This window comes from Pseudopipra pipra, chromosome Z, assembly GCF_036250125.1.
Source record: "Pseudopipra pipra isolate bDixPip1 chromosome Z, bDixPip1.hap1, whole genome shotgun sequence".
Classification (NCBI taxonomy): Eukaryota; Metazoa; Chordata; class Aves; order Passeriformes; family Pipridae; genus Pseudopipra; species Pseudopipra pipra.
Genome location: NC_087581.1, coordinates 30,659,328 through 30,686,117, shown reverse-complemented (window position 1 = coordinate 30,686,117; position 26,790 = coordinate 30,659,328). Strand labels below are relative to the sequence as shown.

Below are 26,790 nucleotides of genomic sequence, written 5' to 3'. Positions count from 1 at the left end.
AGACATATTTAAAAAGGGTTACAGTGATCTTTAAAAATATTTTAAAGTTATAAACAAATATTATCCTCACCTGGGACTCCAATAAATGGCAGCCTGTTTTATGGTGCACCAGCTGGCCGTAAAGGTGAACTGGCAGGTACACATGTGGTCGCTGCAATCTGGCAGAAAGAGAAATCATATGTAGGTTTCCCAGCACTTATAATATTTTCTTTTAAAATAAATGAAGCTGCAGTGTAATGCAATGAGTTACTCTTGATTTTTTTCAAATGAAGAGAATTCTTTAGAGGCATTTACAAAGGAATTGACTATTTTGAATGGACAGGACCTAGTCCAACTGCCTGACCACTTCAGGGCTGACCAAAAGTTAAAACACGTTACTAAGGGCACTGTCCAAAAGCCGCTTGAACACTGACAGACTTACGGCATCCACCACCTCTCTAGGAAGCCTGTTCCACCATGTGACCATTCACAACCCTTGTGATAAAGAAATGATTCCTTATGTCCAGTTTGACCCTCCTCTGCTTCAGCTCTAAACCATTCCCACGAATCCTGTCACTGGATATCACGGAAAAGAGATCAGCATGTCCTTCTCCTTTCCCCTTCTCATAAAGTTGCAGAGAGCAATGAGATCATCCCTCAGCCTCCTTTTCTCCAAACTCGACAAATGCCTTTTAATAATTTCCAGTGTAAACTTATTCATAATTTTTCAGGAACCCAGTTTAGACTCACAGGTCTTCAGTTTTCTGGGTCTCCCTCATGCCCTTCTTGCAAACTTGAATAACAGTTTCTAGTCAGCAGGGACTTCCCCAGGCTCCTAAGACCTTTGATAGAGATGGGTCCTGTGACAACATCAACTAGCTCCCTCAGTACTCTGGAAGAAATCCCACCAGGCCTCATGGCTTTGTGAACATTCAGCTGATAACAGCTGGTCCCTTACAATTTTAGTGTCCACAAATGGAAAGTTACAGTTCCCATACTTGTGGACCTCCAACTCACGACCAAGGTCTATCAATATTGCTGCAGACTGAGACACAAAACACTGAATATCCCTGTTTTTCCTTCATCCCTACAAGTCAGGTGACCATCTTCGAATAGTATTGATCCAATGTTTTCTTCTGAGCTACTCTTGCCACTAATGCACTTAAAAAAGCCTTTCTTATTGTATGACAGAACACTGGTCAGTTTCAGTCCTGAATGAGCTCTGGCCTTTTGTGCCTGCTTACGTGAATCAGAGCTTTATAATCTTCCTGTGAAGCCTGACCTTGCTTCCAGAGATAATTTCATTTTCTTTTCCACTTGAGCTCCATGAAGTTCCCTGTTCAGCCAAGGTGATCTTCTGCCCTGCTTGCTTCACATACAACACAATGGAATTGTCTGCTCCTGTGCTTCTAAAATGCAGTTCTTACACAGACCAGCACTCATGGAGTCCTGGGCCCTCAAAAGCTCAAAAGGGTACTTTGCTAAATAGCTCTCTTGAAGTTCCAGGCAGCAGCTCTGCTGCCCCTTTTTTCACTACACTGAAAATTCTCAACTCAACCATGTGGCCAAGACCATCACATCTCCCACAAGTCCTCCTGTATTCACAAACAGCAAGTCTAGGAGGGCATCTTTCCTAGCTGGCTCACTGAGTACCTGTGTCAAGAAGGTATTTCCTACAGACTCTGAAAATTTCCAAGCTTGCTTGTTACTGCAGTATGATATTGACAGTTTCTGCCTGGGAAGTTGAAGTCTTGTGTAAGAAGCCCATAAGAACAAGATCCAGAAATTTCTCCTAACTGCCTATTGAATGACTCATCAGTGCTAACATCCTGGCTGAGCAATCAGTAGCAGACACCCACTACATCTCCTTTATTTCCCATCCCCTTAATCCTACCCATAGGCTCTCAATCACATCATCACTAATTGTATAATCAAATCTCTTCCTTATATATAGGGTGACGCATCCACCTGCTCCGCACCCTGTATATCCCTCCTGAACAACCTGTAGCCCACCATCCCAGCACTCCAATCATGGGGCTCATTCCACCAAGTCTTGCTAATACCATTGATATTAAAGCTCTGGGAACTGACCAGCACTTCCAGTTCATCCTGTTTGTTTCTTCTACCATGTTGTAGAAGCATTTCAGATAAGCTCCTGAGACCCCTGTGTTCCCAGGAGCAGTGTAAACTGAAACCCTGTCAGTATGCCCCTCCTTCATACATTCTAGTTTACAGCTTTCTTGATCAGTCCCACCAACTTATGCCTCAAGACTCACTTTCCCAAACTTACCTTTGGTTGCTCCGACGAACGTAGTTATCACCATCAACAGGTTTGCGGTATGTTGTAAGTGCTTCATTAAGTTGTTCTTCAATCAATTCAACGTACTTTAGGTTATATTCCTATAAGAAGACAAAGGTTGACACAATACATTTAGTGGTTTATGGTCTTATAGCATGATACTTTATAAGGAAGAAATAATTAAAGTGCTCCTTAAGGCTGGCTGAATTTTTCTATAATTTGAAGGTGGGGCTCACCAAAATTAATGCACTTCATACATACAATGAGTTTGCAGAGTCAACAATTGATTCCATAACCATTTCAGTGAATTTGTTAAAAAAAGGAAGAAAATACTTCACATCTCACAAACTCAAATAATCTCAATAGACCACCACGCACTTCAGCACTCCTTGAGAACTGACAGTTAAACTAGTAAAAAAAATTGCAAATGGGAATGAGACCAACCACTTATAATCAATTACAAAAACAAAGTAGGGTCTGGAGAGTTTTATTCAAGTTATGGCAATTACGAATTTTTAATGGTCTTGTGTTCCTCTTTACTTCCTAAGAGAGTAAAGCAATTCTATCTTCGTGAGCTCCCCATTTAACTATAATTAGCAATAACCAGAGGTAACAGCTATCTTGAAAAGTGGCATTCCTTTGCACACTCCGCTAGATAAGACCTTACAAACCAACCTCTTTTAGGATGTCACTACACTCTGAAATATTTGCTGAAATAAAGGCCTCGGTAAATCAAAAGCCCACAGGTACAGAGGACCTATGCAACTCTAAGCCCCTGTCAACCTTTTTCAGCAAAACCGTTAAGTCACTGAGGCAATAAATATATTTGCATTAGTCAGGCACATACATTAATATACAATATTTTTAAGGATCTCTGACTGCCTAAACCCACATTCACACCATTCCCCCTCCTGATATCAAGCACACTTTCTTCTTAGCATTACCTTTTGCCACTTTTCCATCTGTTTTGTTACATAACCTCTTTCATTTAGATAAGAAAATCCCTTTGGGATGGACAGAAATCTGTAAAATAACATCAGACAGTTACCACTCTACTTAAAAAAAAAAAAATCACGCAATTTGAATAAAAAGGAACACTTATTTGTTTTTACGGTGTGAAGTCAAACACAGTATTCAACATTTACCTTAGGAGCAGAAGCAAACCCTTGTCACCAAGATGAGAGAGAGCTGGTTTCATTTGGATAAGGGCATGAAGATTGGCCTAAAATAATTAAGAACACATAAGGAGTATTTGAGCACTATGTTATTCTGAAAACTACAATAACTACATCAATCTGCCAGCAATGAAGCAGCAGGTTTTTCACAACAGGAAGTATTAAACAGCACCAAATGTATCCTGATATTACCAATTTTAGGTACCTTTTGTCATTAAATATATATTACGTCACAAAAAATATCATTAACAAAACAGCTGAATTTTTTGCAATTCTTATTTAAAATACGCAGACTCCAGAAGTCTGCATTTTCCTGTCAATCCTACTGCAGTGTTTTCATCAAAGGGGTCTATAAACTACTTTAAGTCCATCAATGACAACCAAGAAAGGCAACCATAAGTAGCTTCTTACATATTTTTACTTTGCTACCAGGGAAAGGGGTGGGGAACAGACTTAAGAGTATCATACCAAAAAGAGGTCAAAAAGGGAAAGGATGCTCACCTTGTCTTCACATGCCTCATCTAGAATATCAAGTGCCTCAGAAGAAATAGTTTTATTTTTATCATGTAACTGGGTCACCAGTAACTCAATCCCCCAGTTGCTGAAGAACTCTACATTAGCTCTCAGCAATACTCGTAAGTGTTTTGTTGCATACAACCTGCAGCTCTGCAAAGCAAGGAAAATGCTTTCTTGAATGGAAGAAAAACAGTTCATGCAGTTAAATAGTTTCTACCTTTTACAAAGACATTTCAATTACCATATCTTGTAGCAAGCAGCTGTGATGAACACCTTATCTATTAAAATTACAGTTTATTAGAGCTATTTCTATCTTATCAAATAGGAAAATCAAGTCTGAAATCACAAGTAAATTGGTCACTGTGAGTCTGCTTGGAAAGCCCTTATGTGAGAGCATCATACAAAGTCATTAGAATTAGCAACAAATACACCTTGCAAGTGGCCAGTGCAACAAGTCTGCAGACGACTTTAAAAATCAAATACTAAAACCTCTGGGAAACTTATTTTTATAAATTTTGATTTCCTTCCTGAAAATACTTGGTCTTTCAAACTTCTTAGAAAACCTACTATGAGTTTCTCCAAGTGTGGTGGTTTGGTCTAGGCCTTCCTTGGTGACCAGTTTGTAACCAAGGAAGGGTCCAGATTTACTCAGTATTCCCTACGATTTTTACGTAAGCCAGGCTATAAGAAGAAAGGAGGAGAGGCCTTCGCTCTCTTTCCTTCCGGAGGCTTGGAGGTGCAGGTTCCCTGCTGTTGAGTCTGTGTGTTGGGGAGCGAGGCCTGGTAAGGCCTTGTCGACCTTGGGAGACAGAGGCTGCCGGTGATCGTTCCAGAGCGACTCTCGGTTGTCCCAAGGAGAGTAGTGAGATATTTCTTGGCTAACTCTTTTAGTGGATAGATATTGGGTTGCTAATTGGGATATATATATATATTATTTTGGTTTTGTTCCTTTTCCCTTCCCCCTTCCCTTGTGAAATATACCTGTAACATAAGTGTAAATATATTTATATATATCACTTTAGCTGTCTCTCTCTCATTTCGGGTTTTCTTGGTTGTTTTTCTTCCTCTTCTCCCTGAGGTTTGGGGGGGGGACGACTTCTTGTGGTAAGGTTTGGAGACTTGGCAGGGAGCCAGCTTCAAACCATATCACCAAGTGACAGCATAACCAACCAAGTACCCTGTCAATTTCTGTACTGCTGTTCAAAACTTACTGAATAAACAGCATAAATTGATCAGTTTATCTGTTCAGTGTGGAGAAGAGAAGAGGGTAAAAACCGGAGAGGGAAAGCCCAGTATTGCCTTTCCAGATGAAGGAAAATACTGAAAATGTTTTTACTTTTGATGGGAATGAACAGGAAAACCAGTGCAGAGGACATCTCTTTTCCTCATGCATGAACTACATGAAAAACATAGATAAAGCTCTAATCTGTCAGAAGGTTCTTACTTTTACTATTACAGGGCTTTAAGACCCCTAGAAATGATGAAGCAAGTCAGAAGTCACTGCTCATCTGACTACACACAGCAGAGCATAGATACCAGTAGATGTAGGGTAATTCTCCCTCTCCCAGCCACCTATAAGGATAAAATTTGAGGTCATGAACTGCAGCACCTGAGGACACACTGGCTACTCTGCTATTTCTACCATGAACTGGCAGAAAGGCAGCTGAGGCAGCATTAATTTGTTTTAACATGAATGACCAAAGCACATCTGAAAGTAGGTTAAGATGTGCTTATCCTTCACTGATCTGTAAGGATATTGCTCTGTAAATGTTTTTGTTGTATACAGTCACCCCAAAATGCTACTCTCCCCTTCTAATTTCGAGTTGACAAGAGAAACTAATTTTTATTGTTTGGAGACACTCTCAGGGAATTAAGACTTCTGAAAGAAACAAACCTACTGGAGATTGTCTTTCCCCCTTCCTAAATATAGCTTTTCAGAAATTATGTCAACTCCCATATATTTTTATTGCTTTTAAACAGAATTGAGAACCCAATTAAAAAAACTGTAGTCAGTAAGGAGCCTCACCCTCTTCTTTCAATGAGTCACCCTTCAACCTCAACTATCTTCATTACTTTCAGATTCCACTGTTTGTCCATAAGAATCATCTTATCTTTGACAGGCTCAGAGAAATATCCTGAATTCCCTTCCCTCTCTTCCAAAACACCATGAGACACTTAAAGGTAGCACTTTATTCTTTCTCATATCCACTCTAGAATACATTCTGTCTGTTCAGGTGACAGAAACAACCCCCCCTTAAGTAATGAATGTTTTCCTAGTTATATTTCAACTTACTAATTGTCATTTCCCTGACATCAACACTTGCTTGTCTAATAATATTACACCTTAAAAGTTCAAGAGTCTCCTCTCCCAAGTCCATGTAATTCTATTTTATTCCCACTCAATTTCTTTGATTCAAGATAACAAATCCCAGTGACTCTTTCTGGACAACCCCTCATTCCAGGAGCTACAGCTTCTGCTCAGTTCCACCACATTGAGTAACCTCAATCATTACTAAAACAGTATCTACTACCAGAAGGTTAACCTTCTTAATAGTGCTAGAAATATAGACTTCTGTTTGTGATAACAATGCCTTCACAATTAACTTAGGATGTCCACTGACCTAGACAATAATGTTACACTTAGTTTATACATATTGAGACTTTAACCCCCTTCACACACAAGAGAAACCTCTAATTGAATGACTTTTCTTGAGCACAAATACAATATAGGGTGTGAAGTTCACAACAAATTCAAAAGCTAGACGAGTAGGAGTTTCATTTCCCAGAATACAAAAATAAAAACCTTCCTGTATATATAATAGCTTAAAAATAAAGTCATACACCTTGAATAACAAAATAAATGTCTAATGGCATCTAAAGGAACATACGTTGAACTGAACTTACATCAGTAGCTGCTGTCAGGATTTTAGAAAGGATGACTCTTGCCAATCCATCTCTGCTATAATCCAGACTAGAAACAGTTAATTTTAACAAGTGATCCTGGTTCTTCAAAGAACAAAGGTTAAGAAGACTGGAGGCAGAAAAGGGAGGAAGAATAAAATTAGTACTTGAACTCACTCAAACCTGTTTATTTATTCAAGCAATAATTTAAACTTAAGCACTTTGAATTATCCTTCCATATGAGGTATAATCACAAAATTCATTATCATATGAAATGGAGTATCTATAAACTGTTATAGCTGTAAAGTCAAATGAGGACAAAATAATGCACTGAACTGTAAGGGGGTAGGGTAAACCCCAAACTAACATTTTTCTGTAACTGCTCTGTAAAAATTTTGTCAGCATACTTAGTGATTATGAGTATAGAAATTGTTCATGAAGCTCTGTGAACAACTCTTCATTACAAAACGCTGTGTATAAAGTTTGCCATAAAGTTAGTCCTATTAACTGTCTAGATTTTATTGTAAATCAGGTTTTCTGAAGGCAGTAAAAAGCTTGCTTTCTAATAATCAACAAAACCAACTTAGAAAAAACGGAGTACATCCGAACACCTGCATTTCTGCTTGTAGTTTACTATATTTAATAAACTGGTATTAGTCACTAACCAATTCATTCCCAAAGGAAGGTAAGTTTATCTGTACCTGAACAAAATTTTGAACTTCAGAACTTAACTCCAGTATAATGGACTGGGCATTAGGTACAACACATATCAACATATTTCACAAGCAGTATGAAGCACATCAGTTTTTGGTGGTTTGTGTGTTTTAGATTTTGTTTGTCTATTTCCCTACCCCTGTCTTTTCAGTACACTATAATCCTTCCTGAGACTGATCTCTGTCAGACAGGTGTGGATAGGAAAAAATAAGCTGTTTATGCCACAATCATATCTATCTGTTTATTATGACAGACTAAAAGATCCCCTCTTAAAAAAAAAAAGGAGGATCTTTACCTGCAAGTAAACCAAAATAACTTCAGAGTTCCCAGCTTTCCAGATGGTGGCCCTGATGCACAGTTTACAATTTTCATAACTCTTACAGCACAAGCACAGTTCAAACAGGATAAAAACCACTCACCACTGAAACACATTACATTTTTCAAGCATTTTCACTCCGTGAGGGTGACAAGATAAAGTACCAAAAAACAGAAAGTAGTGCTGGCTAAGGGTATTTAGTAACCCATTATTTTGAAGACTACGTTCAGGTTTCATTCCCGATGAAGAGTTGAGCCAATGTACAATATCTTTAACCAATTCTTCCAGGTAACCTTGTCCATCCTAACAAAACAAAGAGGAGTAACATCTGTAAGTAACAGAACTGCGTCTCTTTTCTGTACTGAAACCCATAATTTCAAATTTCTTAAAATGTACAAGCACAACACAGACACAAAATAGAAATGCAGGCTGATAATCAATTCAGACTAAAGAAGAAGGTTCAAGGCAAATAAAAGGAGTTAAGCTTGGAGGTATTTTAGGAATTAATTCTTTCTTTCCAGTAAAAGGGAAAAGTATTATTCTATGATGTTTTCCTCTGACTTGAGGCATAAAAGTCTTTAGCACTAAAGAAGAAAGGACGTAGAAAAGGAAGGCTATACATAGCAAAAATAATAGAAAAATTCCTCCAAACTCTAAGTTGCATTTAACAAAGCTGTTTTTAATAAAACTTCTACATAATCACAGTCATCTTTCTCAGTATTTTACATTGTATTTCTTATTTACACTTGTCACTTTAGATTTAAGATCCCAAGTCTCAGAAGCCTTTACCAAAAATTAAGGTTTTTACTCCAAGTGGCACACAGCAAGACTACTCATTCTACCTCCAGTCCTGTAGCTGAAAATATATTACCTCTTCTGATTCAAGAAGAAATTCAGTAAACTGACAGCCCACGACAGTGAGCTGCTTTGCCTTGGCATAGTCCAGATCCAGGTTGGCATAGAGTTTGCTGCTAGGCTTGTAAAAATACAGCAACCTCCTTACAAACCTACAGAAAGTAAAAAAGAATTTGCTATTTTTCAGTATGACAAGGACAGACTCACAAGACACAGTAATGCTGGGAGAAAAAATAGGTTATCATTAAATTGGTTTATTGGCAATAAATTTTCAAAATCTGTTAGAAGAGTAGCAGGTAACAGCAATGAGTTTATCCAGACGACATCAGAGATGCTGCTGTACTGTGTTTTATAAAGGGTTGTCTAAACCATTACTTAATATAAGCAAAGGAATTTAAAATCTCTATGCTCTTAGGAGACATAGCTCCCCTCTCATTCTCATGCTTATAATTTATTCTGCTGTAATATATCCTGTGGCAAGTTTCAAAGACTATATTATCTAGACTAACAAAGAGCTAAAGAGAATCTTGCAACCTGAGTTTTCTCCAGTTATAACAGTTAATGCTACCATAAAAAACACAATTTTGTGTTCTGACAGGAAATGGTCTTATTCATTCAGCAACAGCATTTTCATTCACCTAACTTAACCATTTTTGAAACATAACACAATGATTGCAAACACAGACTCTCACTGTCTGAAATCACAGTAAGCAATGTAGCTTGAGTTTTGCTTCACATGAATAAATTTTCAGTAGAGATTCTCTGCCTATCTATAGATTAAGTTTTAGAAATGTGATATATCCAAGAAATATTTTATTGCAATAGTAAAAACCATTTTTTTCAAATTTCTTTCTTCAAAGGAAGTCTAAATAATTTTTACATACCTGTGCAACTGTTCATCTTTATAGTTCCTTAGATTTATATTTGGCCACTAGAAAAACAGCAAATATAGCATTATGTGAAACTTGTCCTTAATTAGTCACTAGAATTCATGTACTTCTATCAGTCATATTTACCTAATTAGAAATACAAGTTTCCTTGCACCTAACGTTACATCTGTAAAAAGCACTTAGTTTATTGAAAAGCCCACACTTCCTGCTTCAAGAACTGTTTAATTTTTTCTAGAGAAAACAAGGAATGTTGGTCACATGCTACATGTACGAGGCCACAATTCTAATGAAAACAGAAAACCGTGAAAAGCTGATGAAAAATAAATAAACAATTTTGCTCAGTTTTTTCTCTGAAAATAAAAAAAATCTGATATGCATAATAGGGAAATAATTTTTGGGTTGTTGTTTCCAATATTTGTAAGATTTGTTTTAAAAATAAACATTATTTTGTTATAGCTCACTTAAATTTTGCTTATTAAAACAGAATTCAAACTCCCCTGTTGACACTTTGTAAGATGCATTAAGACATAAAATGCACTAGTCAATGATCAGTAAAACTGACTACAATAATAGTGTCAGATACAGATGAGGTTGACACTTTTGTCTAAGCTCTTTTAGCAGCTTACACAGCAACCTGGGCAAGTAAAAAAGGCAGTAAGGGACCACACGAGATGCACATAGTGAGGTGGTTAGAGAGCTAATGCTCCACAAATGTAAGAGGCAGGTGAGATAGCAGATTCGGAACACTAGAATCTGGATCCTGCTTGTCTAAGGACTAAAGATGGATCATTCTGATAACATTATCTCAGTTTATGCTGGTGCTGTGCAGTTTAACAGGAACAGAAGTGGTTAAAAGTGAACCAGAAAACACATACACTTCTCATTCTGTAAGAACTCCCCAGTTTTGAGACATTAGCAACTGTTTGACAGAACACTAGAAAATACATTGCTGGAGAGGTCTGATATAGCAGAAAAATTGACCATTTGGTGCAAACTGCAGTTCAATAAAACTCAAACACCTGAACTAAATAAAACTTCCACTGTCAAAGTACTATATAGACTAATTAACAGTGAGGTTCTGAAAAACAGTTTCCTGATAATATCTTTAATATTGAATCAAAGGTAAAAATATCTACAACTAATAATAATAGGTATCTAATAACCCAGTAAATCTAGTAATTGCTGTAAAAAAAGCCTGGAAATCTGGTGGAGCAAAGCTACTGTCATATACATATACAGGTCTTTATACCAGAAAGATTCTTGCTCTTTCAAGTTTATCGGTCCCTGAAAGAAAGGCACAGAAATACTTAATTTCTTTTATTTTTTAAAAAAACAAATGAACAACACAAAAAAACCCCCCAAAACCCCACATAATCTTGATTATGATTGTTACCATTAATCCTTTTTTGTACTTTCACCATCTTCATATCAACACAGTACAGACAGTAAGAAAATGTTACTCAGCTGAAGGATGGCTTTGATGCACAGAATGACAGGAGCTATTTTGGTTTGAACTATACTGAGTACTCAGAGTTTTCTTACTCAAAGAAAGCAAATTTTCTGCTTACAAAAAGAGGCAGTATCTTAAAACCTGTGCATTAAATATATTTAAAATAATGCCCCCCCTCAGGTATTACCTTTATGTTGTAAAACCAAAGTAATTTCATAATTAACCTGATGCTACAGGAGTATTTGTATTAGTTCAAAACATTCAATGAGGTTGCATATCAATGAAGTTTTGATATGTGGCTCAGTCTAAGCATCTAAAGTTTGATCTAGAACCCATCTCTGGCTTTAACTTTCAGCTCATATAATTTAAAAATCTGCTATGAAACTGAACAAAGCAGTATCCCTCTGATACTGATTGGATGATTGGATGTACTACAGAATTAATATTAGAAAGTCAAAGCTCTGATGTGAAACAAGAGACTTTTTCCCAAACAATTTCTTCAAAATATTATCATGCTCTTTGTAAGCTCACCTTCAGTATGGTCCCTATTAGATTCCAATTCCAGTCAAGGTTCTCTTTGTGATTGAGAACCTGGCTGTCTCGAAGATTCATGATGAGTGCTTCTTCTGTATCCTGGAATACAGACACAAAAAGCTACAATAAGTTTCCTCACATTAATTTTTTAGTCTTGTCACATGATATACTTACTGTTCATGTCACAATCATTAAAAGGGCAATGCTTCACAATAATTTTCATTTGAAGTTAAATTGTATGGTTATAGTACTGCATTAAGAATCTAAAAGTAAGAGATCACAACTAGTCTCAAAAATCATTAAAAATTACTGGAGTTTTGCACATCAATGCCTGGAAATATAATATAGTATCTACAAGTATCCAAAAGACAAAACAGATAAAAAAAAATACTACAAAGAAATCACATAAATGGCTCGGAATTAAATAAGTGAAGCCTGGGTGAGGGCAGGATCCAAGTCTCCAAAATACAATGTCAAATTCATTTTTGAATAATGAATAATGGTAATACCTTTAAAATAAAGATGTCTTTCTGTACACGGTACTGATCCCTTTTTTGGTGTGTTGAGATTGCTTTCTGAATAATATGATCCAAATGAAGGCTGTAAGGTTTAGGTCCTCTTTTCTTCATCTCATGAAAACGCTTTAAGCAGTTGAGTGCTGCACTTGCTCGTCTAAGAGAAAAAAAAATACCATAATCGGTATTTGGCAACTGTTATCAAACTAAAGAGCACCACTATCTCTTGAGTAAACAGCTCAAGAAAGACTTGACCAACAATTCAGAAGCAAAGAAAGTTATTTTCTTGAGACAAGTTTTCATATACCTGTAAGCCTCCGTCTCACACTGAAACTATACAGAAAACTATCTTTCAGAGCCTCTGAAGTATGACCCTTATGGATAACTTTTCTTCTACTCTGCAAGTAGTGGTGTCTGTCACAGCTCACAGAAAGTATCGTAAAGTTTGAAGTTGATTTACATTGTGAGATGCCACAGTAGATCGATATTCTGCTGTTTGATAGCTGAGGGGGCTAGCTTCAACTCAGAGTAATGAAGTTTTTCTCTTACATTCTATTACTTCCCCCGTCCCTTGAGGGTGGCAGGACTACCAATAGTGCATTTCCTGCTCTTATATCTAAACAATTCAGCAGCAGCATGTAACAAGGGTTACAGGAAAAGATAGGAAGTATCAGAAATGATACAAGGGCAAGAACAGTTAATTACAAAATAGTGGTAGCAGAAAAAAACTCCCACCTGCTGAGAAAATAAAAATAAGGAAGTCTAAAAATGAGAACTTAAGTCTATCTTCCTTCCCCATAAACAAAAATTTTTGAAGTATAGAAGAGTGCTTTTTTTTTTGTTTTCAAACAAATACCTTTGAATTTGGTCACTTATCTAAATTATGCAAATTCAATCAGTAACAGGAATTACAGTTTTTCAACATATGAAACAATGCAGTGTTGACCAATATCAAGATCCCAAAATAAAAAGTACCACTTCTATAAATCACTTTCTTCCAACTGAAACGGGAATTCTTACTGCTCTACCAGGTATGTCCACAAATGCCAAAAAGCAAATGAACCGAAGGTAATCCACAAGCATATCTCTTCTGCTTTTCATCCTTCCTCTCATCCCATAGCTTTGACCACCTGAAATATCCTCTGATGAAGTTTTTCAGATATGTCTTTTTTGAAAACTAACGGTGCTTTTGCATATCAAAATCTTCTAGTGACAGATATGAAATCTTCAAATCTAAAAAGCAGAAGAGCACTACACTTTTAGGAAGCACTCTACAAGTAGCATTTATCATTTCACAGTAGCAGTTTGGAAACATTCTGTAATTTATCACTAACAACAGAATGAAAGATAAAACAGAACTTTATGATATTTATCAGAATAATGATCTGACAGGACACATGGAAGAGTAATTAACAAAAGAGTAATTAACAAAAATATTTCCTATTAGCAAAAACCCAACACACTCAGTTTGCCTTCTACAAAAAAAAGCAACTAAAGACACTGAGTTGAAGAAATACCAATTCAAGATGTGAATCTATCAAATTATTTGATTTCTTTCATTAGGAGGTTTAAATTGTGTAAAGGACCCAGAAGACGGCATTTTGTGACAGAGCTTTATCCTTTTAAATGTAACTTAGAATTCTTACAGTCTCTTCTCTTTCATGATGTCAAAAGATGCTGCCATATTCATCAGTGTTGGCAAGCAGTGCAAGTGATGGCTGTGAGAATGAGGAAGAATTGTGTTTGCCTAAAAAAAAACAAACAAAAAAAGACCACTTAGAATAACTTATTATAACAATTTCAGCCATCTCTTTAGGATCAACATTTGAAGAATCTACCACTTTTCACAAGACTTTCAGAAAATCATGACAATGAAACTACCTTTCACTTAATGTCAGAGCATATTACACATACAATTTCGAATTTGTGATCTAACTGATCAATCTCAAATACACTTGAAAGTAACTTAGGACAATTTCAGATTTCACAAGTTTATGATCCATATTGTTTGCACTGGTGGTTTTTTAAGTGTTAACATGCAAAAACTTGCAGAGCATCAGACATGCTTATGTTATGTGCACATAGTACTAAAAAAAATCTAAAATCAGAAATACAATTTAAGCTGATTTCTACTAAAACGCTACGCACAAAAACTCCAACTGATTAATTAACATAAGGTACTAGATGTTCAACCGCTTTTAATAAACATAAGTAGTTCTGCAAATATTTTTGGAAACTAAAGAATAATGAAAATAAGGAAATTACTTCCATCTCTATAAACTAAATAAAAATATAAATATTTGTTCTGTTCTTGATAAAAGCCATATTTGACTAATAAATCACCTCTTCATAAAATCAAGAAATACCTATGCTTTCCAGAATATGCCAGTGTGAGTAACCGTCACAACCATTTCAAAATTATTTGGAAACCAGTAGAATAGTAAACATTATTACAGATTCCTCTTTTTAAACTTTGTAATGACTGACTGAACATCCATGCAATTCCATCAATTATTTAAAGAAAAACAACTCAAAAAACTAAAAAAAAAAAAAAAAAAAGATTTGCTGTGTTTCTGACCCATACTGCTGAACTGAGATGTAATAACTACAGTAATAAACAATCCTATATCTGAAGATTGTGACTTTGGGTTTTTTGGCATACCACCGAAAGGAGTCAACAGTCTAAAGAAGCAGACTACATCTGATAACTCATATTCAAATTTTTGCAAGACAAAGTCATATTTCACAATCTTACTAACTCTTATAAAATAGTTTATCTGGAAAAAAAAAGATTTAAAAAAAACACAAGAAAACTGGTTAAAGTGCTCTGCTGCATCTGCTATTCTCATCATTGAGAGGACATGATGTCACCTCCATATGAAAATAGTTTAGGTTAAAGGAGAGAAGTACTGTAAAAGCCACATAAGGTAGACGGAAGCAGAACAAAGCAAAAGCTTCCCTGCAGCAGGAGATACCCACAGCAGTGCTGAAAGTGCACTCCACCAAGATGGAGTTCCCTCAATGAATAATACCAAGTACCCAAACCACATGGAGCTGAATGTGAAAAAAGTTTTACTTGCCTATCCTGGGAAGCAGAAAGCTAAACACGCTGTCAGAGGGCTACCTATCATCATTCTAAGAAAAGGAAAAATCACCAATGGTCCTTTTCCCAAACACAGTAACCGATAGGTGAGTTTGCAGGATTCCAGCTTAAAATATAACTGGTTACTACGGCAAGGAAGAGCAGTGGTGAGAGGCAGAGCTGGAGACTATCCTTGGATCAGAACCCCTAGCACTTCCGATTCTTTCCAAACAGTCTTTCTATTGATTAATACTGTTTTTAATACATGAAATGGCAAAGGATGCAATGTAAACTAATCCACTATTCAGATGAAAACTACATGTTCCAGGCTTGAAATACAAATTCAATATTATAATAGCTACGATAGTAAATATCTATTTGCAAGTAATTACAACAAGTTTTACTTACCATATGCAAAAGTTCTCCCAAAAGGATAGTTGCTCTAACAGACACATGGTCATCGCTACTCGTGATCACTTCAACCAGACCCTTCAAAAAGTTAAAAAATATTACAACATTAATGTGTAACATCTTATTTGAATGCTTATAGGAAAAAAGTAGCAAGCATCTATTCAAACTCAAAGTCATTAGTTACCTCTAGAAGTCCATTGGTAATAAAAGCTGAAAGCACTAATGCCAAGTAATTATCCATGAGATCAGGTCTGAGGAGAAAAAAAAGTATGCCAGAAAACAGGAAGTATTTCGTCAACACCACCAAAAAACAAAACAAGAAAAGATGTTTAGACTGAGTTCATTAAATCCTCACCTTGACCTGGCTCGATGGGGTAATACGGTTTTAGCTTCAGCAGCTACAAAGCCATCAGAAAGTCTCCAGCAGTCTTGAAACCTGCCTGGATCTATAACAAGAAAATATGGACAAAGGTAACTATAACACTGGCTTTCATAGTGTTATTTTAATGGCTGTCAGTAGGTAAATAATAATCCTTGCCAGCAAATGTTACCTCAGTTTCAAATATCAAAAAATTTTGTCGGAAGGGATCTTTAACAATACATCTAACCCACATTCCTGAACAAAGCAAGCATACCTTGATAGCTAGGATAAAGACTGTATCTAAGAGTCAACCAAAATAATGACATTTCCAATTCATAAACCCATTAAACTTGTTTAACAGAAAATACGATTAGGACCTAAAATTTTACAGTATATGTCCATATATTGAAGTAGCAAGTTTGCAACAAAGAATGATTTATTTACTTATAAACTTGGAAAAAGGATTAAGTTTTTATAATCAATTGCATGACAAAACATTTGTAATCAGAGTTTGAAAAGGAGAATTGCGGGAACACTAAAGGCTGAAACTTGCTCCTTTTGGGCTCATACTTTCGCACTGAGGGACAAAGCAGAGAATAATCTTGGGTTTACAAGGAGTAATTCTAAAGATAAAATACTAACTCAGTTAAATATAAAGACATAAAAAAACATGCACTTGCCCTTGAAAAAGCAAAAGTTTGGTAAGGTGCAGTGGGGATAGCTAGCAGATACACGGTATATAGAAAAAATTGAATAACAACTTTTCTGTAACATTCACTAACACATCTGCATTATAAATACTTGTGACAGTCCAAAGAAGTCTAATTTGTAGAGATATGTTTACACAATCCTTTGTGTAAATGCCTAACTACACTCCACTGCTGATCTTTTATCAAACTTTACACTTAACAGTTGATAAAGGATTTTAAAGAGGACTTCTGAGTACTCAATGAATTCAGAGATAAAATAATAAGGCAATTGACAATACAGAGGAAACAGTGAAAGTTTCAAATTTGCAGAGAAGCTTAATAGACAGAATTCTTAAGTGACCTGTTTTAAATACCTACCTACACTGAGAAGCGCCTCAATAAACTCTTCTGCGATAACAGGAAGAGGAAGGCGAAATATATCATAGAGAACTTCAAGCAGGCCTCGCTACCAAAAAAAAAACCCCACAACATGCATGTTAGAGATGTACAGAAAAATTGTCCTTACTTTCACTATTAATACTGAAGTTGAGATTTTTTATAGAGTGCTAAAACTGGTGTATGTGTTGCATTTGTGTATTTGTGCAATTGTTCCTTTTTTCATAAACTGAAATAATCTGAAGAAGAGAAGATGTGGCTTTCTTACTTTTGAACTGTACCTTATTATCACTGTGAATTCTATAGAAGTTCAGACTACTTGGATTGCAGATTTTTAGAACACAGTTGGCACCATCAACTTCATTGGTTAATAGTTTTAATTTGTGAAGAAATGTTTTTATTTCCCTTGGATTCAACTCTGATTACTATGCTTTAAGCTTGTAACTGCGCTATTGCAAACTTCCTTTGATTTGGGAGCACAGTAATGATTAATTCCTGTACTTTTCTCTCCTCCATTTTCTCAGAATACATGCTCTGCTTCCCATTCTCGGAGGAATTTTGTAATGGAATTACAGACTTGAATTCGGGAGTTAAATGAACTTGAGGATTGTGGTCTCATAACTGTGAAGTCTGTGTTTACTGAACTGTTAGAAAGCTAGAATATGTAAATTAAAACATTCAATATTATGCCTACATCAGTAATAAATATTTACTACCTACCCGTATTTCCATATTTGGTATACAGAGTACCCCAATAAGAGATTGAATCCCAGAATTTCCAGGTTTGCACAGGCTGATAATACCTAGAAAACATTAAATATAGAATAATATTCCCCCAAGAGACCAGTGCTCATCTCCAGATGTTTCAACACAGTAGATTTAACATTAGATAAAAGTCTCTCCTAAAATTTGCATGTTTTAAACTCTATTTTACTCTGTTAGTTTAAAATTTCAATATTAATAGGGAGAACCTTCAAATTTTTCAAGTTACAGCATATCACTTAAAGCTCACACTGATTTTCAGCCTCAGTTTATGCAGTCTCTTCATTAAAGGTGGCTGCAAAGACAGTAACCTTGTTCATTTCCTTGACTACTTCTCTTCAGATTTCACAGAACAAATTAAACTTACAGAAATTACACTATCCAAAAAACAAACAAATTTCTACAAAATGCAACTTTAAATTAACAAAAATAATCTAGATTTTCCCACTTTTTTGTCTCAGATACCATAAACAAACTCAAACTGTTATTCTTTAAAAAGTAATCATGGCTAGGCTTCGCGAACGAAGATTTGGGAAGGCTCTATCCACATTTGCTACAGGCACACTGGTGGCTTATGAGGCCAATACGTGACAGACATATCCGATTGCAAAAGGCACAGCAGAAAGACTCCTTAGATGGTGTATTCTGCAAGACACGGTTCTTTCTGCGTTGCCTTTTTTCCTCAAGAGTGATCCTGTGTGTGTTCTCAAAGGAGACAGCTGTGTTATAGATGGTGTGTCTCCAGGCCTCCCGATTTGAGGCCAGAGTAGACCAGTTATGGTGATCAATCTGGCCAAGGCTGAGATGTTGTTTCAGGGAGTCCTTGTATCTTTTCTTCGGGGCTCCTCTCATGCGGCAGCCAGTGGCAAGTTCACCATAGAGCAAGACACCGTACTGATGGAAGCCTATTCAATTTAAGGTGACTGAAGGCCCACACTAAGACCTTAAACCATCTTGTCCGGGAGCTGCTTTATGCTGATGACGCCGCCCTTGTTGCCCACACAGAAGCAGCTCTGCAGCGTTTAACATCCTGCTTTGCAGATGCTGCTGAGCTCTTTGGACTGGAAGTCAGCTTAAAGAAGACATAGGTCCTCCATCAACCTGCACCTCAGGAAGTCCCCCATCATCCCCATATCACCATTGGCCAATCAGAGCTCTTAAAAAGGACTGAGAGATGAAAATATCACCTACTCATCTACTTATTTTCACTAATAGAAATTTAACTTCCACGGTGTGCTTCATAGGAACTTGAAGAAAGTTCTCAATTTTGAAAATTACAAGCCACAAAAACTTCAGATATGCACATGTGGCATCTTAGACACACTAAGGGCCATGGTGCACCTCAGAGGCCTTTTGCAAGAGCGTACAGTAGCCACATCCCAGCTGCAATGCAGGAATAGATTTGGGTGCGTGCAGTCATTGCTCCATGCCCCAGTTTTGTCTCTAAGGACAGGATCACACATGAGCATAAAGCATGTTGTAACCATCAGCACAGAAGAAGAACACAGACTGGTAAATAAGCAGAATAGAACAGCAGTATATGGCAAATAAACAGACAGGTGAAAAAACACACAGAAGAAGTCAAAACAAAAACAACAACACCCCAAAGCATGTCCTTTTCAAAGGTTGACAGCATAAGGACACTTTTGTAGTAAGAATATCTAAGACATTAGTCTCCAACATAACAAATCATATAAAATTGGATGAACATGTTAACAGCACGAGTGCCACAACAAGTAACATATTCCAGGACAATTGTTTCTTCAGTCACTTGCACTTTCAGGCACAGGCTTTAAGTTCTAAGTGCCTGAGTACAGGAAGATGGAGCAACACTCCTATCAGAAACTGTTTCCTAGAAGTTTCAAAGTTGTCTCAAGCTTCCAAACATGAAAGAACACATAAGAAACTTGGAGGATACTTGGGATATTAAAATTAAACTCAGTGATCATTTTCAGAGCTTTAAAAATTAAATCAAAAAGTGTGAAAAAAGAGCCTGAATCTTTTCTAAGTATAGCCTGCAAAATTCCAACTCAAAATTTTGGTAAATGGTTATATTAACTGATTTAGTTAAAATTTGCAAGACACAGTCTTGACTAAAAAAATTAGCAGTCCCTAAGCAGTACGTTCATTTTAGATATTGTAATATTGCAGAGAAAGAATTTAAAAACATTAAAAAACTCTATTTTTTGATTTAGAAATGTTTTCTACATGAAAAATTGCAACGTATATCCACTTGCAAATTCTCTTAAGCTATGGCAGCTCGTAAAAGCAGGTGCTAATGAAACTAAATTCTGTCAGTATCTCTTAACATAGACATTTCTCATTTACAGTGGCAGAACTATCTTAAAGGCAAATTTTTATAATATGATATTACTTTAAACATCCTGTCACCCATTAAATGTCAAGTACGACCATCAAGATACAACTCATAAGGTATTCTATACAGGGAGGGAAAAAGCTGTGCCATGTTATAGTCAAAGAAAACTATCTATGTGTCCTCCAATTTTACAGTATCAATTCATTGTAGAAAGGTACTGATAGAAATTAGAAACATCAAATGACACAGATTTTGCATCATTTATACTGGAAAGTAAAATCACCCTTCCAATTATCCAGCTTCAAACAAGTAAACAAATCTTACCTGCCCATGATCGAAATGCTGCCACTATTCCCATTTTACTAGCTAGGAACCGTGCTTCTCTGTCCTCTCTGTAATTAAAACAACAAATGTCACAATGCAGGTAATTACTAGAAAACAGTGTTACTAACATAGCAAGTTAAAGGTAGTTAATTGATATTTTAGATGGGGGACAAAATCCAGAGTAAGAGAAATATTTCATGTATGCATATGTATTTACACAATGTATATACACACAAAAAAGTTTAGAATTTTTAAGTATTGTTACTCTTCCTCTTCCAGGGGAGTTTCCACAGGAGGATAACATCAAAAAGTAAACACCTATATGGGGTCAGGTGAATCACTCTGCACCTCCACTGACAGTGGGTCTACAGAAGGGACATAAAGATTGGACCTTATTCAGTTTCCCAGACCTACGCTTCTAAGCCCATCTGACAATTAAAAAAGCCTGAAAAATTCAAGTCGGAAGCAATCTCAGATCTCTCTCTAGTCGAAATTCCTGCACAAAGAAGTTGACAGTTATCAAACCAAGCCAGGTTATAGAATCATAGAATGGTTTGCTTTGGAAGGGATCTTTAAAGGTCATTTAGCTCAACCACCCTGAAAGAACTTAGCAAATGCAGTGTGGATTACACATGCCTTTTACAGTAACTAGAGCTGTGGGAACTATATAAGCCTTCTGTAATTCAGCTTGAAACCAGTAAAACACTCAAGGCTTTATCCAGTTGGCTCTTAAACTCTTAACAATGAAGGCTGCAGGATCTCTCTGGACAGCCTGTTCTAACTCTTGACTGGCCTCACAGAAAATAATCCCCCTGCTACCCTCATATGAAGTTGAAATCTCTCTTGCTTCAATTTCTCTCTGTTGCTTCTTGTCCTTCCACCTTTCGCCACCATGAAGGGCCACACTACATCTTCTTGATAACATCTTCATAAGTATTAAAAAGTCTGCTATTCCAGAGAGGGTGTCCCCCAACCCTCTCTTCTCTAGGCAAATCAAGCCCTTTTAATTCTTAAATGCTTAACAGTATTTTAGGAATTGGCACTTTAGGCTACTGTATTCAACTTCAAGAAAATTAGTATTTGGAAAGAAGAATAGCCTAACTCCAATATAACTGGGAGCACAAGTTGCAGCACTAACACTTACTTGAGTTGTCCTTCTGCTGTGTCTGGATTATGCCTGTAGTGAAAATCTGTGTAAGGGGCTAAAATTCGCTAAACAAAAGAAAGACATACATTATTTTCATATGAAAATACAGTTAAATCGCTGTTGTCCTTTCCTCAGTCCCACTCCAAACCATCATATTATTGCTGCTTTATATTTCTTAGGCTCTTAGCCTAAAATATTATATTTTAAACACTGTGCACTAACACAGAGGATGAAATCTGAGACAAAATGAAATATTTTCATTACCAATACAATGTTTAATTTCTGTCTCTAAACAAGTAAAACTGCACCCACCTCTAATTCTACATCTGCTCGCACATACTGTCGGGTCTTTGGATGATTAATGAGGTGCAAAACTGTAGTTATCAGAGCCTCATTTATTCGGCTTAGCTGACAATCAATCACATTTTTCAAGATGGTACTTAAACCACCCCGAAGAGCCACCACCTCGGGATTCTGAAGTGCTAAATAAAGACAAACACGTCATTTTGGCCAGTGATAGGAAAGAAAACATTTCATGGCATATGATAAACTTGTCATCACTTCAGTATATAAATCTTATCCTTCCTGAACACCGCTGAGGCACATATAAAGCTTTTAATGGAACTGGTTGACAATAAATAGAGATTTTGGATTAATTTATCAAACACAAAAATACTGGTCAGTATCCACCATGTGGCCATGTCCTAACTTAATTCCAACCAAGTTTCCATGTGGTAGTTTCTGGATTTCCCCACTGGACAGACTAGAATATAACAGTAACTTATCGTTTATTTCTTTAAAACAGAAGTTCGTATCTTGAAAATATTGCTGAAGTTATTTCCCTCTGACTGACTATAGAAAAACTTCAAAAATCAGCACACAAATGAAAGTCTAGGGAGTTAGTATAAACCACTGTCCAGATAGCCTTTAAACAGGGACACAAATACTGACTTCCAGAAGCCAGTTAACTACAGCAACCACTCCAGGAATTTTTTAAAAGAAAATGTCTTGTAATTCTCTGAACTTCTGTAAATTTGTCAGCATCTTGTGTATGGAATTCTCCCTACTTCCAATCCATTAGTTTAAGAAACACTAACTGCAGTACAGAAATGTTTTTAGGGTAAATAAAAAATTGGCATATCTTAATGCAAAGAAGAGCACCTGAAACCTTCAGGTACTATTCTTAAAGGGATTTTAAGTAATTTTTGTTCATATCATGTTAATTGCAAAAATCCATGAAACTGACATTAAGAACTCTTGACAACTAATTAATTATTAAACAAATACTGCTAATGACAACCCCATCAAAACTGAAAACTAATTAAGAAAAATCACCTTACCTAGTTCACAGATAATGGCTATGCATGCTCGAACCATTCTATCTCTTTCTTGAAGACCATCGTTTCCAACTGCTATCAAAGAATTAGTTATAGAACTGGGGAACAATGAAGCATTCACAGTGATCATCTGCCAAAAAAGAAAGAAAAAGCCCTCTGGTTTCTTCATAATATTTCTCTAAATACACTCATAAATTCACCAGCATTCTGTTTCCTACATACAATTAGACAGACCACTCCGTCTATTACTTGGTTTATTGGGTGAATCCTCATAACTATTTCTTTTGCTCCTAAACTGAATTTCAATGCCAATTCATCTGTCAATTTACTTTAGTATTCTCTTCTCGCTCCAGTTGTTTATTTTTATATTATTTTATCTTAATAAGAAAGAGTTAAAAGATGACTATTGCAATTAGAATTATGACTACATTTTGCATAGCTGTTTTCGATAATTTCTTTATGACAAAGAACACTATCCAATGACACAGAGTAGATTACAAATTCATGTAGAAGATTCATTCATACTGCAGCAGATTATTCAATACCTACTCAACTGTTTAATTAGCCAAGACTAGCATCTCCTGTATTGTAGAGATATCCTTAGACTGCTGCAAAATCAAAAAAAAGACAGGCAACAGAAGCAGCTGCTAACAGTATTTGGAATGCAACTATCAGTAACACCCCTATATTCTTTTGCACAGTACCTGATCGTCCTAGAACTGCAACGTAATTAATCTTCATCATAAGTTATAGAGATATAGCAAAAGAAGACCACACACACTTTAAACATGCTAAATGGAAAAGCAAAGATGGAAATAACACCTGTGTCCATTAATGAGGTCGTTCTTCAACTAAAAAATACTTAAAATAAATCTGAGACAGAATAGAAAAACAGATTTAATAGCCAATGCTCATTTATACTACTGAGGATGTTCTGCGCCATGGAAACCCTCAGCTACTAGTTTGGTATACTCAGAATTCACACCAGATGAAGGACCAAGACCCTGTGCACACATTAAAAGCCAAGAAAACCACTCCAAAACAAACAACCAGTACCACCAACTCTTCACCATCCCCCAAGCGGGGCTTTGATTACAAAGGCTGAGTAGCTTCTCCACATTTTTTCAATTTGTGAAAATTAAATATACATATACTCTCTACTATGGAACAAGAATACCACTAAACAGATGTATCACTAAGGAGGAAGCAGGTTTTTGTCTGACTGCTTAAAAAGGGAACAACACAATGTTTTATAGCCCACTCAACCATGTCACTTTTTTTCCCACTAAAAGTGAGATGTACAAAAATACTCAATTTCCATCAAGCACCTAAAAACTCAGGGCTAGTTTTCCATGGGTTTATCATCCCCTCCGTTTACAACAAAATCTTCATTATATCTCAAAAGAATGTTTTGTCCTATATTCATTTTACATCTGCCTTTGATGTGTTATAGATACTTGTTCAAAGGCGATTAATTTTTTACCTTTTTTTGCACGGATGTTAAAATGAGATCAATCTCAATGACCAATATATTGGAAGAGTTTTAAAAAATTTACTTTTAAGACATGTTTTTGAGAAATTTCTTGTTATACATAATGTTAATGCCAACAAAACAGGAAGCTTTAAGACAGGACTCTAAATTAAAAACAAATTCCTCCCCACCCACACAGTCTTTCAGTTTTACAATGGCATGAAGAAACAAGAATTAGTAATAAAATGGGTGTACTGTAAAACTGTAATCTGTTTCCTACTGATACTGACATGTACTTAGTGAGAGGACACAAGCAGCCTCTTAACGCTATTCTGCTTCATTGCCTTCTTCGGTTTTAAGACATGAGAACGAAAGACTTATTTTAATAATCAATTCCAAATACATTAGCAGAATAACAAATTTTTGTATTTGTATCTGCGCTAGGTATTAGAATGCAGTTCTAAAGACTAAATGACAGGTAATGCAGAGCTACTTACAAGTAGCTATCATGAAATAATAATAAAGACTACAAATTTGGTCTCTTAAGATTCCTTTAAAAAACAGGAAGAAAGAAGGTGGTTCATATTGCATCTAACCCTGACTTCTGCTTTAACAGGAAAACACCCTGCCTACTACTTTAAAAAAAAAATTGTGTTATTGACTTCTGTTAGGTAGAAAAACACTTCCCAGAGCAACTTCATGCCATCCTTTTCATGGTTGAAGACATTACTAAATTGTAAAGCTCTTAGTAGGAAATTGTTTTTATCTTCCTCTACTACTTTAACCTGCACAGTTTTAAATAAATTTATTATTAAGTGCCTTTTCTAAACTCAGAAACGAGTATTAATATTTTATATTTTGTTCTTCTACTCTATGAAGACAGGAGAGTGAGAAAATGTTTTAATTTAATCTCTGCTATTCTCATATAGGTACTTTTGCTACCAAAGAATTGCATTCAGAAAACTGAAAACAATAGTTCTGTGATGCTGAAAAAACCCAGTTCAGCTCCTTCATGGCTCACAGTAAATTATCTACTGCACAAATTAAGTTAGCTTTGTTTGCCTTATTTGCCATTCATTCTCCTCCTCTAGACCTTTATATGATCTTTTAGGAATCCTGGCATCAAGCCACTTGAGCCTGAGAAATTGAGGGAGATGAAGACAGAGGTGACAAAAAGGTAAGAGCAGGGTAATAAGAAGTGTGAAAATACAGAGCGTGCCATCCAGGAAGTGTGTCACAGTATTCCTTGTTAGAGTCTCTCAAGTACTGACTAACCTATGGCAAAGGCATGTTTAGCTGCTGTAGCCTAAATAGCACATGAAAAAACTGTTAACTTTACTGGTAGCCAGGTTGTGTGGGGTTTTCGTTTGTCTGAGATTGTCTTTCAAGAAAAAAGAATGTTGTAGGTAGCATGAGATGGCAGAAAACACCTTTCATCAACACAGTTCTCAGTGTCAAGGAACCACAAGCATCCCTGTACAGCCGGTACATCTGATGCACACACCTGGTGCACGCACAGTACCCTGCCACAATGATGGACAAAAAAAAGGACTGGTGGTCAGCTGTATAATTTCTCTAATGTTTATCTATGAACATAATTTTTTCAAATGAAACTAATGGATTTGATTCTCTTGCTGTCTCTTCTTTCATGCAAGACAGAAGCTTTTACTCAAGTAGGAAATACTCAAAAAAGCCCAGGAATAATGAGGACAAATTTCTGACCCAAATAAAACCGATTATAAACGTGTTTCCACTCCATCTTCAGATTTCAGTTATTCTGACTTTACATTGAAACTCTTTATTTCAAAGTAGATTAGCAAAAACTTTTATAAATTGAAACTTTCTCAAGGACCCGTTCCATTATGGTTGTTTTCTTGTTCATTTGTTCGGGTTTGGAGGTGGAGGCCAGTGTTTAAGATTTAAACCCCTCTTTTTTGGCACAATTGTTAATCAACTATACTGGTTTTTTTCTGTAAGACAGAAACCAAAGGAGCTTATTACAAGAAAAGAAATCATACAGAAAACTTCCATATTTTAAAACTATATATATATACTGTAAATACACAGTGCTCCCAAGGAACAATTCTTCCAACTACTTCAGACTTGAATCTTTTTAGGTCAGTTGAAGAATGTACGAACGATAAAGAATAGTGAAGTCCAGCACTTCGTGGACTTTCTTCACTGAAGAAAATACATTTAGTAGCTGTATACGCCAATTTCTCAAGGATGAACTTGAAAATGTAGCTACCATAGCTTCAAACATCTCGTATACATGGGTACACAGTGCAGTAACCATCATAGACTAACCATGTCTTATTGACTATCTGAGAAAAAAATGCCCATGGGTAG

The 26,790-nt window shown here is 36.2% G+C and overlaps 1 protein-coding gene across 1 annotated transcript in view; it reads right to left on the bottom strand.

Annotated features, from left to right (window-relative positions):
- Window positions 1-26,790, bottom strand: part of RICTOR (RPTOR independent companion of MTOR complex 2) — a 76,194-nt gene that overhangs the window by 19,498 nt on the left and 29,906 nt on the right. The window contains exons 7-27 of the mRNA XM_064641604.1: window positions 22,974-23,100; window positions 21,946-22,115; window positions 21,631-21,698; window positions 20,487-20,554; window positions 17,804-17,886; window positions 17,066-17,153; window positions 15,993-16,083; window positions 15,822-15,888; window positions 15,635-15,715; window positions 13,791-13,891; window positions 12,139-12,301; window positions 11,627-11,728; window positions 9,640-9,686; window positions 8,772-8,907; window positions 8,004-8,203; window positions 6,874-7,000; window positions 3,955-4,119; window positions 3,424-3,500; window positions 3,223-3,301; window positions 2,270-2,379; window positions 71-158 (exon numbers count right to left, since the gene is read on the bottom strand). Coding sequence (XP_064497674.1) covers window positions 71-158; window positions 2,270-2,379; window positions 3,223-3,301; window positions 3,424-3,500; window positions 3,955-4,119; window positions 6,874-7,000; window positions 8,004-8,203; window positions 8,772-8,907; window positions 9,640-9,686; window positions 11,627-11,728; window positions 12,139-12,301; window positions 13,791-13,891; window positions 15,635-15,715; window positions 15,822-15,888; window positions 15,993-16,083; window positions 17,066-17,153; window positions 17,804-17,886; window positions 20,487-20,554; window positions 21,631-21,698; window positions 21,946-22,115; window positions 22,974-23,100 — 2,238 coding nt within the window. The remainder of the gene's footprint in view (window positions 1-70; window positions 159-2,269; window positions 2,380-3,222; window positions 3,302-3,423; window positions 3,501-3,954; window positions 4,120-6,873; window positions 7,001-8,003; window positions 8,204-8,771; window positions 8,908-9,639; window positions 9,687-11,626; window positions 11,729-12,138; window positions 12,302-13,790; window positions 13,892-15,634; window positions 15,716-15,821; window positions 15,889-15,992; window positions 16,084-17,065; window positions 17,154-17,803; window positions 17,887-20,486; window positions 20,555-21,630; window positions 21,699-21,945; window positions 22,116-22,973; window positions 23,101-26,790) is intronic.